Source organism: Anarrhichthys ocellatus, unplaced genomic scaffold (assembly GCF_004355925.1).
Source record: "Anarrhichthys ocellatus isolate YVR2014 unplaced genomic scaffold, GSC_Weel_1.0 scaffold59, whole genome shotgun sequence".
Taxonomy (NCBI): domain Eukaryota; kingdom Metazoa; phylum Chordata; class Actinopteri; order Perciformes; family Anarhichadidae; genus Anarrhichthys; species Anarrhichthys ocellatus.
In genome coordinates this window covers 742,479-756,957 of record NW_022280089.1, presented here as the reverse complement: position 1 = coordinate 756,957, position 14,479 = coordinate 742,479, and the positions used below count along the sequence as shown (strand labels likewise).

At 41.7% G+C, this 14,479-nt stretch overlaps 1 protein-coding gene across 1 annotated transcript; it reads right to left on the bottom strand.

Annotated features, from left to right (window-relative positions):
* Window positions 1-303: 303 nt before the first annotated feature.
* Window positions 304-1,167, bottom strand: bhlha9 (basic helix-loop-helix family, member a9). Its single transcript, XM_031871558.1, has one exon. The coding sequence runs from the start codon at window positions 1,165-1,167 to the stop codon at window positions 304-306; it is 864 nt and encodes a 287-aa protein (XP_031727418.1).
* Window positions 1,168-14,479: the final 13,312 nt, after the last annotated feature.

Sequence of the window (14,479 nt, the reverse complement as noted above, 5' to 3'; positions counted from 1 at the left end):
GAACACAATTCCGTAGGTGAATTATCTACAGCAGACAGTGACACATTGTTTATAGTTAACATTTTTGAAATGCCAAGTCAAAATACACTTTGCAATATATACAACATTCTGTAGTCTGGATTGCCATTGCACTTTTATTTATATATGTTAATTGCATCACAATGACTCTGCTCTAAAATAAGAGACTGTAATACTGAGTTGATTGCAACAGCAGGAACACAACAACGTTTCTCTCCCTGAGGTCATTCAGCAGTCCACTGGAGTGATCAGCAGTTCAGGGCTCACAGTGGTGGGCGTCCCCCGTCACAGTATGTCAGAGCCCAGAGAGAGGCTGTGCTCCGGGTAGCTCACCTGCCAGGGAAGCCCCAGAGCTGGAGGAGGCTCCACAAAAGCGTCCATGTATTTCTGAGTGCAGGAGGCCCACACGCCTGGCTGGTACCCCAACCCCTCACCCACCTGGGGGTACCGCAGAGGGCTAGGCGGAAGGTCGTGGGGGCTGCCACAGTGTCCATACGAGGCGTAAAGCTGTCCCTCGGTGGGATAACAAGGGTAGTGTGGAGACGGGGGACACGATGATGCGGCGTTATCCATGTAGACATGCGGCTCCGTGGGCAGTCGGTGCGAGTGAGGCCCTTGTTGTGGCTGCATCTGGTGAGAGATGGATGTGTGCCAGGGCCCATAGCTCATGTGCTCCAGGCGAGGCACCGTCGCCCTGGTCTGCTCCAGTCGAGATGCTCCCATCGCAGCTGGCCCCGCTGACGACCTGTTGCACTCCCGGTGGGTGCAGGGCTTGCTCGTGGGGTTGGAGCTCAGGAATACCGAGAGAGCAGAGATGCGGTTGATGGCCCTCTGCAGCGTGGCGATCTTGGAGAGCCGTTTGCCGCTGAGGTCATGGTTCAGAGTGACGCGCAAGGCATTGAAGGCCTGGTTGTAGTCCATGATGCGCTTCCGCTCGCGGACGTTGGCGGCCATTCTTCGCGCCTTTGAGCGGACGGGACGGTTGCGCTTCTTGGTCTGGCCTTCTTCGGGGTCGCTTGGGCTGCACGTTGAGCTCTCGCTGTCTTGGAAAGGCGCCTTGGGACTTCCCTCGTCCTCCCCTTGGCACAGCACGCCAAGCTCCAGCTCTTCCTCCGAGAACTCCGATTCTGCAACACTGCTGCAGCTCATTGTGTCAAAAACCTGGACACTGGATGAGTGCGGGTAAAGTCGTCCTGCTTGTATTGTTGTTGTAGCGAAGAGGCTGCGTTTGCAGACTACTCAACACGCTCCCCAGGTGTTCCCCGGTTTGTTTTGTGGGGCTGTCGGTATTTGCTGCTGCGCCGACAGCCCAGGTATTCTCCTCCTCTGACTCCTCCGTTGCCTCTTGATTACTTGTGCCTCGACAAGACAGGTTGGCCTGCTTTTTAAAGCTCTTGAAGTCACATGGTACAGTCACCTTTGAGGAATGGTGCACTCTCTCTGCCTCTCCAGGTTTATGGGCGCCCTCCAGGCAAATGGCACTGTCACCTCCTCCTCTGACTCTCCCTTACATCCCTTGCAGGTTCTTACAGAGGAGTTTCAACATTTCACGTCAGTGTAAAACGCACGCAAAACATACTAATTATTTGGATAGCAATTAAGTTCACACTTCCTTTAACACCTTTATGGAGGATTTAATGCCACTGTTTTTGGCTCCCATAATCCCCGACTCTAGTTGCATGTTTTTACTTGAGACTTTCCATGAAGCTGTGGAGTTTTGAACAGCCAAGTACAGTCACGTGATCCAATCCCTGTTATTACAACACTGTATCGTGCCAAGATTACTTCTTTCTCTGCACACTACTATGTGTGCCTCTTACTGTCAACCATTGGTTATAGACTATTAGTCTCAGGGACATTCGGGACAAATTGCGCATTTATCCAAGTGGCCCAATCAGTTATCCATGTTTCCCCTTTTCTCAGGTCTGGGAAGGGAGGAACCTTCTTATCTGGCGCAGGTTAGATTTGCCCCAGCAATTAGTTGTCTCTGGACTGGCGATCCTCCGCTCGCTCTGTATCTCACCGCTCAGGTTTAAGGGCCATGTAATTTAGAGTAGCTTCCCTGGAACCCATCCCCATAAATCAGGTCCGAGCAGCACCTGAGGACAAGAGCGGAGTGAGCCCCTGACTTCAAAGAGAGGGAAAAAATAAGGGCAAATATTTTACAATTAGAACCTGCAATTGCTGCTGGTTAGGCTATCCATTATTAATAACCTTTTGCTATTGAATTGAAGATGTGGTTATGTTTTAATGAAATTTAAACTGTGAAAATACTAAAATATTTTAGAAACAGTCTTTATTAATAACCCTGTAAGGTACGAATTCCTACTAGATACAGAATAGAAACAGATTCCCTTGTGTTTCGTTTACACCTCTCTCCTCTGGACACAAAATGACCTGCATCCATCTTAAAGATCTGTGCGTCAGATACTGTAGTGGACAGTGAAAGGTGATTGCACTGAAACTTAGCTGGGCTTCTGACCAAGTGCACCAGATCAGGTAACTAAAGGGTAACTAAAGGGTCGGCCCTCAGACACTGAACTGGGGGTCATTGAGAAGCATTGCTTCCTTCCTGTCCTCTTCTTTTTATTGTACGTGTTGCATCTCTGAGACGCCAACCTTTAAAACAATTACAGCCCAGAGTTTCAGCTCTAAAAGCACGACTGTTGATTTGAGGCGGGAAAGTTTATTCTCACCTTTCTACCATCGAGTCTGTGAGATCAGCACGGATTGGACTTGGATTATTCCGAAATGATATAGTTGTTTTTTTATTAATATGCCCCCACATATGTAGTCAGGAGCTGTGCTAATGTTTGGATGGCGCCTGAGGTTTTGCACAATTTAATTTGCCACAGAATTTGTGCAAAATCCAAGATGCAGTTCTGTGTATCAAATAATTCTTAATTAAGTATATCACTGTGTAGCGTCCTATTGTGGCTAAAGACGCACAGATGATGAAACACGATGATCATGTTTGAGCATTTTTGTCTTTGTTTTTGTTACAGATCCCATAAAGTAACCACTTCAACCACTGTACTTACCACACCTTTAAATAAGCCGGCTAATGTTGTGCATACCTTTATAGCTAAAACAGTTTGAAATGTTCAGCCCAGGCCGCTCAGCTCCAATGAGTACGTAGGCTTTACCACTAGCTGTGATTTATAGCTTCACAAACATGTCAGATTTACTGCTGTGGTGTAAAGAGCATGACGACTACAGCCTTGGACTCTCGCCGTCCATTCATTTTTGACAGGTGACAAGACACCAGTAATTATCAGCCGCCAGGAATAAATCACGAGATTTTATCACGCAGCTCACCATGCCCTCCATGGAATAACCATTTTCAAGCAAAGGGAACCCGTCCAACACCGCTGAACCTTAGATTTGTAAATCGCCTGCTCAAGCCCCCATAATGACTGGTTGTTAGCCGGTTGTTATTAGAGGTCTGTGTGCCAAACGTTATAGATGTATATTTCCAAAGGGGTAGTTAGGGGTAATAAGTAAGTAAGGTCCAGGTTCGCTAACCTTGGCTTTGCAGTGGTATGTTAATGCATGTTGTTGGTGTCTGCCATGGAATTTTCTCACCTCAATAAAAGTCTCCAGTCTCCAGTCCACTATTTTTCACACCACAATCCCTTAGGATAATGTCTGTAACAATCAATGTTATCAACTGTGCACTGCCAATCTGTGATCATTTTATTGCAGTTATTTTATTTGCCATACTCTAATCTCTTTTATTGCAAAAACACTGTTCTGCTTCCTCGGTCAATGGAAGAAATGAAAATTTCAAACTTTATTTTTGATCATTTTGATTCATGATAATGTGTTCATACTAGAAATACCACAGCACATGACGTCATCCTTCCCAATTCTTTGTAAAGGATATGCTACCCATGTTTACCTGATAAAGTGTGATGATTGATTTTTGGTGCACCGATAACTTAATAAATGCAGTTTAAAGGGCATTTCTTTTCCTGGCTTTAGCAAAAAGCAGTGATGTAGGTCCCCACAGTAAGATAATCAATAGAGTGCTGCAGGGTAGATGCATTTTTGTGTGCCAAACAGGAAGTTAGCATCACGCTGGTTCCCTCCACAAAGAGCCAATGGGATTTTTCCTTTGGATTTTAGGTTTTGGCAGAGCATAATCTTCGTGGCAAACAAATGTTTATCATACTTACACGGTTTATTCAGCAAGATAATCTTCATAAATTAACACCACTTTTATGATTTTGAAGTGTGAATACAATCGCCAGATTCCAAAAAACGAAGGTGAAGCCGTAAACAAGCTACACCTCGATCACATGAGTGTTAGTATGAACACGACGAGGCTGTAAAGGTGGACTAGTCAGCGGGATGACTTTTAGCCGTCATTATCGCGTTAACGCATTCATTAATTAATGCTGACAATTATTTTATTGCGCGTTAACGCGTTTTTTTTTATTTATTATTAAACGGACATTTTTAACACAAGAACCATCCGACCGACCTGCCGGCAGCGAGCGGTGAACAGCTGTGTTTGTGTGGCGTCTCTTCCTGTTTCCTTCACCTACATTCCCCTGGGTCCTAAATCCCTCCATGTACAGCTTATTATCACCCTCTATGTACCAACGTACATTTATAACAAATACCACACATATTACGGTACTCAGCGTTGCATATGTGTCTGACCTAAATACCAAAAAAAGCAAAAAAGAAATGATTAATTTAAATTATTTTTTTTGAGTTTTTAAAGTGTTTTTGTTTGGAATATGTATAATAAGCATATCATTTAGTTATCACTACTGAGAATTTAACAAACGTAAAAAAAAAGAAAAAAACATGACGTAGATAGGTTTGCAGTTTTCAAGGTGTATATTTCATATTGCATTTATTACACACATGAAATTAAAGTTGTGAACACCGGCTGAATATCTATTATCAGAATCATTATAATTGTATTATAACTGCTACTGTGTGAAGGGAATACTGCTGTTAAAAATAACCTGATTTGTTTAAAGTGTTTGCAAACCAAATGTTATTGCACTTTTGTTCATATAGCAGTACTTTTAAAATAAAAGTGAGCAATACACTACTTTTGAATTCATTATTGAATTTTGTACAGAACAATGCGATTAATCGCGATTAATCGCAAAAAAATCATGCGATTAAAAATTGTAATCGTTGCCCAGCACTAATATATATATATTTTATATATATATACGTAAATATAGACTATAAGGATTTACATATACTGTATATGTAGCAGCAGCATCATGCGGAAACCTACATCAGGTCACGCTTTTAGATGGATTTGGGAGTATAGCATATTAAAAAACCCAAAATAATGGAGTAAGTAAAGTAGCAATATTACTCAGTAAAAATACTCTGTTGCAGGTAAAAATGTTTAATTGGGTAAGAATACAAGATACATCTAAAAAGTTTACTTTAAGTATCAAAGTAAAAGTGCTTGTTGGGCAGACTGGGCCTTTCAGACGGTTGTATTATGATATACCGTATATTATATATACTATTATTACTGACCCATTTACACTTACACTACGCATTCTAATATCACAGCTTGTTGACGTGCAGCTAATTAGAATCATTTTCTTTACTGCTGGGAACTACAATCCATCATGTTTTATAAATAGAAATGTTTTCAAAATCATGATCTTGATTTGTAAAGTAACCGTTAATAATAAATATGCCTCTGAAGTGTACAAGCACCTCAAATTTGTACTTAAGTGCTATACTTGATTAAATGCACTTACTTTCTACCACTAATTAAATGGCAGAATTAGCATTTATTCACTGTACCAGCAGGTTTACTGAGCACTGTAGAAATCCAGGAGCTGAGGAATCCTCCGTCCACACACAAGTGAAACACACTTCTTATGTTTTGGCGACACGGTGAGAGAGCGTCTACATCTTGTGAGAGATCTTGTCCAGCTCGTTAAAAACAAAACGCGAAAACAGCCCGCCGACTATTGTGAATCATTCCGTCTGAGATTACTGGCAATTACGCATATCTGCTGCTGTAATCCTCTCAGCAGCTATAAAACCTCAGTTGTCGGGTTGAAACAGTGCCTCAGGTATTCACAGCTCAAACATTGAAAGTGTTATTCACAGATCTGTCACAGTGTTGGCTATTAATCATACAGGTGTGTAGCTTATGCTGCAGCATTAGAGATGTTTCCAATAGTTAGTGATTTATAGAGGGGGGGGGGACTAGTAAAGTTGGTGGTTGCTTATGAAGAGAAGAATATTGTGTTCGAGGCCAATAAATGTCATCATCCTTTTTCGTAAAGCAATTAATCATACAGGACACATTTTGCTGGCATCTTTCTGATTAATTCAATAATGTCTTGACTATTTATTAATCAAGTTAATATCTAGTATTGTGTAAATATCTGATTTAGTTTACATGTTTGTTTGATTTGAACCCTGCTTTATTTGAATGGTAACCAGTTGATTAATGAGACATTTTTGTTTCAGTCGGGTCATAAAGGAAAGCTGGTTGCCATGCAGAGAACAAAACAGCACATCTAATGCTTGGGTCACTAAAAAACCCTGCACTCTCTAATTTAGCCATTACTACAGCCTCCCTTCCTCGTGATTTATACTTTAACAAAACCATGCAAATCTGTCAGTACTGATGTCATGACATGTCTAACAGTGTCCTCCACATAGGAATGTCAGCGCACTTCCTCCCCTGCCCTGAATACTTGAATCCTGATATCAATCACTTGTTTTTACAGGACAGTATTTACGGTGATCACACAAGCTGCAAACTGAAGGCATTGCTGAAAAAGACTTGTTTGGCATTAAACTCTTCATTTAAACTGTGTTTCATTTACGCTCATGTTGCGTCATTGTGGCATACAAAATGTATAGACTAAAAAAGACCCCCCCCCCAAAAAAGAAAAGAAAAGAAAAAGGCAGCGGTGTATATTCATAGTGCATTCCTTCCAAAGAGAAGTCAGTAATTACGCCTGGTTATCATTACAGGGTCCTTCTTGGAGTGTTGGAACATGTGGTCAAGGTTAACTGTCTGTAGGCTAGTTCCCACACAAACCCTTAGCAGTTAAAGTGATGCCCTCTGACCGCAGAGTGGAACAAAGCAGCAGTACTCTGGATGTACATGGATGTGTGTCTCAGCTCACAGGTTGACAGACAGTTGTCAGAAACCAGAGGATTGATGAATGAGTGAGTGAAATGAAAGACTGGAAAGTCATGATCGTCACATGCTCATTGATAATTGTAGATTGTCTTCATGTTGCCAGATAAACGTGATCCTGGTGATGATTCACAAATAAATTGTGATAAAAAAATGAATTAGAAAACATTCTTTTGTGTCTGGGAACGCTGCTATAAAATCCAACCTGAACAACCACGTCATAGCCATCAGTCATACATCTGTGTTATAATAAAACTCTCTTTGGCCTGACTCCTTCAATAAAAGATGACGTGCGTACCGGTTACTCCGGTTACCCGGTGTTTTTGGATGCTGAAGACTGGCAGCAACAAGCGGTCCTGACGGAGTTACTTGCGGAGAGAGAAGCATCAAGTGACCCGCAATTTTTGGTGGAACTGTTTTCAGTGTAGCCTATGACAAAGTTAGGTTTGGTGTACACACGTTCGAAGGTTTCTGTGGTTACTTTTGCAACATTCTGGTGCTATCAGCACAGAATTCATCCAGTGACATCATTGCTCCACTGGAGACTGCAGATGAACAGATCAGGTGCTGTAAGGAGTCAGTAAGGAAAGGCCTTCAGTATATTACTAATGTTTCAGTCATCTTTATTCTGCCATTAACATAATACAACTTTCTTTCTGTGTATAGAATAAAGGAACCAAACTTAAAAGTTCATATGTGTTTTCATCAAATAAAGTCATGAAAACATTACGGCTCAGTAGTGCACTGAGCCGTCGACCTGCTCTGGGCAGCGAGGCGGCCGACCTCGCAAGACACGCTCATTCTTGGCACCAAGATTGCAGTGTGCTACTAGATTGGCATCGCCACACCTTCTACACCACCCTTCACCTCCCACGCTGACGCACAGCAAGTCCTGATACCAAACCGGCACAGGCGAGGAAATAATCTCAGTGCACCCAAATAGAGCCCTGAGAGTCAGTTTCAACTAAATCAGAAAACACTGGATTTAGAGGATTAAATGTAGCTGTGCTCTTCCTACTGGAAACTGTTCCTTTGAGCCTTTTTCTTAGTTGTTTTTGGAATATTTTAAGTGAAGACATGTTATGTTGAGCAGCTCTCCTAAACTTGAGATGAAGCAACCAGTCAACTCAGGACAGTAGAAAATGTATGTTAATCCTTCAAATTTGCCATATTTGTCATCGGCTTACTTGAATCACAACAGAAGAAATACATCCCCAAGCAACAGAAACTGTTCAAATGATATAACTAGTGTCTCAATGTGGCCAGCAGGGAGAGCTGCAGCCCCTACATCCCCATCTATCCACAATAATCGATTCCCTCAAGGAGTTTTTTGATCGTATCAATTTTTTTAAAGTCTTACACACACTGTATATACAAATACAAATATAGTCAAGAAATCTAAAACAAGTCTTTAGTTGACTTGTTCTCCAAAGTATCAAGTTATTCACTATATTCCAGTAAATTCTACATCTGGGCCCAAATCTTAAAATTCATTGATGTAAATCTAAGCAGGATACTTTGTTATAAAATGATTTAACAGCCTTTAGAATTACATCAAACTATATTGAATCATTAGCAACAAAACAAGAGCTCTTACTGTAAAACATGTCAAGTCATTAGAGGTGCTGTCCTCTGGTGGAGGGACACTTTTTCATGGAGGTCATTGCAGGCCTCCCTCTGGAATGTGTTAGCGATGGCTGTAGCCGTACACACTTGAATTATTCAGATGTTGAGAAATACTCAAGTTAAAGATGTTATTCTAATGGATTTGTCGAATCAGAGAATACTACTACAACTACTTTGACAACTATCAGTCAGTTATGAAAGAAAGAAAAATCTATTTAAATTCCCACTTCCATGGTGGACGATGATTAAACACTTTTTTTTCCTTTGCAGAGCCAGTGTATTGTTTACTAGTTTAATATGTTATTTATTAACATTTATCATTCTCTGGGAAGAAACTGGAGTCCATAAAGGAAAATTACTCATCCTCCCATTAATGTGATTAATGTGATCCCTCTAAACAGTCACATCATGAAGTCACCACAGTCACCACTGAATCCTTACACAAGTCCTCAGGAGGTCACGATGAACTTAACGCTGATTTAGTTAAAGATGGATGCTCTAATCCATCCTTTGACTCGTGTTTGGTGACACGGATCCATTCTAATTACCATCCAGCTCAATTCTTCCTCCTTTTTCCAAAATCTTATTCATGATTGTCAATATGGCTTTCAAAAAACTTCCATGGCAATATTACGACCCACTCATACAAATACTGCTGTTAATGGAAATGTGAACATAGACACTCCATGAGAGGGCAGCATGAGACCATGTAGGATTTGGTGTATTTTAAAGTCATCTGGTTTGAATAACTTGTGCCTGATGTGGTTTTTCCATTGAAGAAAAGTACAATTTTCTGAATAAAGATTTAAATTAGATCTACTCCTGCTTCAATGAAAGATCCATCTATGAATTCATCTATGAACATGCAAATGTTTTTATATACAGTATGTATATACCGTATATACACATATATACATATACAGTATATATATACATTGTTACGTCCCTTTTCTTTACTGGTCTAGGGGATGATTAAGGACTAACACAAAACAACCCAAATTATAAACAAATACTTCAACATGGAGTTTAACCATAAACAATAGTTATTTCACTCACATACATTCCAATTAGTGAGTCTTTACACAGAGAAGGAGAAGAGAAACAATCAAAATCAATATAACAAAACTATATATATATATATACATACTGTACATATACAGTACATATATGGTAGGTCGTCAATTGTTATGTTTTAAATACATGCTTGTGAATGACTAACATACATTCGGGTCCAAGCATGAGACGAAATGGGTTCACAGATTTGAAATTAAAAAAAAAAACTCATCATCATTACATTTTCCAGCTCTGAAACACTGATGTTTGGAGCCTCAATGGAGGACAGAAGCACTAAACAAAACATTTGTCTTCAAACAACTGATTTTATATCACGTTTACATTGAGCATATTCTGTGTGTGACAAAGAAAATTGATATCAGTGTTTCCTAAACTTTATTTCTGTAAACCCACTTTTTTTTTCAAGTGACAAACCATCCTGACCCAATTTACAACAATCCCTATCTATAAATATCGAGAAGAGCAAATATCGGCTCAACAGGCCCTGACATTATTACCTCGAATAGGTAAAGCAACCATTTGGAAAAGAAACACATTTGATAAATTACTGATTTTTATGCATGTATTATTGAAAACTTTTACATGTTACATATTTTATAAATTAATTACCGGGCTCTTCTTTTATTCCTCTCATCAGTAAAACAAAAAGAATGTGTGCTAACCTTTATTATTAGATTGCATGTTAATAGAAGGCTACAGTTCTCAGAACCATGCGAACATTTACGCTTCCTCATGTGCAGATGTAAATGTTAAATGAAAGCTAACTAACACTTATAGGTCCATCCCAAATATACAGTATATGTGCAGTTTGCATTCAGCATTTTGGAATAATTACACACTTCCTGTTTTTGCAACATTGTCATCAACTCTTTTGCACCATAGCTGAATGGTACAGTGTCTTAACTCTGGATCATAGCCGTTATCTAAAAAGTCAGCCCTAGGTTGGACTCAGGATTTGTCTTCATCTAAACAACAAGAGGAAAAAAACTGATTTGTGGAGACATTTGCATCTGAACCGGTGGTGCATAAAGTTTGAGATCAGATCTCAGAGTTTAAACTCAAACAGGACTGTAAAATGGTGACAGCTAAACTGGTTGCCCTGATTTCATTGCTCATCTTTGTTTTTGTGCAAGAGAAGGAGAAGCTGAGGGAGAAACATCAGGATTTTACTGCTGAGGTATGACCCCTGACTCTTCCATACATGTATTATCTCTTCTCTTCCACTATGTGTGTCTTTTTCACCATTTTACAGACAAACTTTGAAAGCAATAAGAAGCATTTAATTGTTGCAGACGTGCCAAAGTCACCAATAGATTTATATAACAAAAACACAGCCACAACTAAAAAGAAAAGTGATGAGCTTTCCAAGCATCCTCCTTTGGATCCAACTCTCACTCTGAGCTGCTTCCCTTACAGCTGGAACAACTGTCTCTGCCACCAAAATATCAAGTACAAGAGATGAGGACAGCGGAGCAGCAATTAAAGGTAACACCTCGTTCTTCACTTAAAGAAATGCAATGATATTTTTCCAAACTGCTTAAATAGCACATTCATTCAGTTGAGCTAAGGTTAACTTGTGTTTTTTGTAGTACAAACTGAGGCAGGTTAAGGAGGCCAGACAGAGTGAAGTAGAGAAGGTATGAGCAGCTTTATGACATCTTCAACATATCATATTGTGAAGTGGCTTCATTTACTACATCAGAATTGTTGGTGATGAAAATGTACGTTAACATGAGCGTCTTTGTGTCCGGCAGATATCCACGACTGTTATGCAAAAACGCAACAAGATAAAAATGTACCACATTCTGTATGTGTGTGTGTGTGTGTGTGTTTCTCTTTCTCTCTGTCTCCCCTGTTTTCTCTCCAGCTGCTAACGAGATGATTGGTTTTCACCTGTGAGGTCCAGTCATGCTGCTCATTGGTTCCCACAGACTTCCAGCTGGCCAATCATCAGTCAGGACCCTCATTTAAAGGAGCAAACATGAGGAGGTCCTTCTCTTTTTTTTTTTTTTTTACAGGAAAGAAACTCAGAGCATGTAATTTGAAACTTTGGAAACAACATAGAGAGAATTGAGTTTTCCTTTTTTTGGGGAGTGTATTTGGATCATAGATTAACATAATGAGAGCTTGTAAGTGTTAACAAATGTAAAAAAAAAGTGATAAATGGTATGAGGTTGTGACGAAAGACGACCTCTATAGACGAGCAGGAACCGCACTACGTCCCTCTGCTTGTGGCAGAGCTCACAATGCCGCTGAGAGACATGTGGACGAGACTTCAGGAGCAATCTCGCTATGGCCCAGAGCCAGTTTATTCTGTTTCCCGGATGCATACACCTGAGTATTGTGAACCCTATACCCCACTGTAAACATGCCCGAGTGGCCATGGAGTCAAATGAACAGTTCAGGAGTCCAGAGAGGTTTCAGAAGACACTTCTTTTATTTTTAAAATTCGACCATCGCACCAATGCTGACACCAGTGTCTAGTTGCTGCCACTAATCTCTTCCACACAAACAAAATGAGGCCCTTATATACACCTGGTCCATCTAATTGGACCAGCCCTGCCATCTACAGGTAAATATATTTCTAACCATATATGTATAATAAATATTTACCTGATTTTACCCACACCACAAGTATCTATAATAATAATTAACATCTAATTATAATGCCTATAAATAAAGTAAATTATAAACACCATCATTTATCTAAATAAACACAGCAACACAGATCTTCACTTCCCCCTACCCGCTTCCTGTAGTTGGTATTTCCCGGAACTATAAATGGGTGCTCGAGCCCCCGGGGAAGTATTTTGCCCGAACACCCTGGGAAGAGGAAACAGGCAGAGGTAAGTTGTTGCATATATACACAATAATGTTCTGCCACATAGACATTTACCACAGTCAAGTCTATTCACTTTGTCACTGACTGCTGTTGTCTGTTTGTTGGCAGGGAGAACAAAAAGACCAGCTCTGTGTCTTAGCTGTGCACATGGCTCCCAGCGTCCACAGTCCAACAATAAATACATACAATAACTTGTGTTCTCCTTGACTCCATCACACCCCATCTCACACACTATCCGTGGTCTAAGTAACGGCGGTGCATCGTTACACCCACCAAGGAGGGAGTCACTGCCCAGCAGGCCGCTACCCTCCCACACCAAGAGACTGTGTACCGCGGTCCTAAGCCCCAAATCCTTGCATTCACTAAAGGAGATCCGAGGGAGTTTGCTCGGCTTAAGGTTGCCCTAGAGAACCTGCTGCCTCTGGACGCTACAGAGCGCTTTAAATATCAGATTCTGGTGGACCACCTGAAGTATGGGGAGGCGCTGCTCATAGCGGACTCCTACACCAACTTGTTGCAGCCCTACACTGACACGATGGCGAGCCTCATTGATCACTACGGCCAGCCACACCAGTTAGCTCTCAGAAAAATGGCTGACCTGATGGATGCCCCGAACATCGCACGTGGAGACACCTGTGGGTTCAAGCAGTTCACACTGCGATTGAGAGAACTGGTTGGTATGTTAGATCAGCTTGGGGACAGTGGACATACTGAGCTGCACTCAGACATGGATCACATGTGACACGGCTGTTGTCCAAGCTGCCTCAAGATATGCGGGCAGAGTTCAAGCGGTTCTTGTACCCCATGCGTGTTACCATCCCCAGCCTCTTGCACTTTTCAGACTGGCTCGATTATGAGCTGAAGATTCAAGAGACTGTACAGAGAGAGTCAAGAGCAAATCAGGACTACGGGCAGAGAACCACTGCAACAGGAGCACCAGCATCCTGCACAATACAGACCAGTCTGAAAGCTCACCAGCAGCAGCGAAGCCACCCCCAAGCGCCAAGCAGCCAGATAGGACGGCATACTGCCACTACTGCTTAAACTCGCAGCACTTTCTCGACCAGTGTGTAAACTTTGCACGGCTGACAGTGAAACAAAAAATGGCCTGGATCAAGATCAACAAAAGATGTTGGAGATGCGGCCGCTCGCACCAGACTGCCCAGTGCCGCCTGAAAGTTATGTGTCAGAAGTGTAAGAGGAAGCATCTGCAAGTTCTGCACGATGTGAATATAAAACCTGCAGTTGAGAATACGTCCTGCCTAGTCAGCACAACCAATGACGTACTGTACATGGACAGGCGGTCCGGGTGCAGCCAAGTCCTACTAAAAGTGAGTAAGGTGTTGCTGCGCAATGGTGAGCACACCTTAGAGACACATGCCATCCTAGATGATGGGTCGGAGAGGACCATTCTCCTTCCAGCAGCAATGCAGAGACTTAAGCTATTTGGTGAGCCAGAGGATTTGGTTGTCAGAACTGTTCGGCAGGATCTCAGGGTTCTGCATGGCGCTGCAGTGTCTTTCTCCATCTCCCCAGAGCATTCACTGCTGATCACCTGGGTCTGGCCGAGCACACATACCCGATAAATGCGCTTTTGAGGAAGCACAAACACCTAAGAGGCCTTCCTCTCTAAGCACTAAACAGAGTGCAACCTCTGTTGTTGATTGGGTCAGTCTATCCCCACCTCATCACTCCAGTGGAGCCGGTGCGTCTGGGACCTCCCGGGGGGCCAGCAGCAGTGAAGACAAGATTGGGACTCTTCA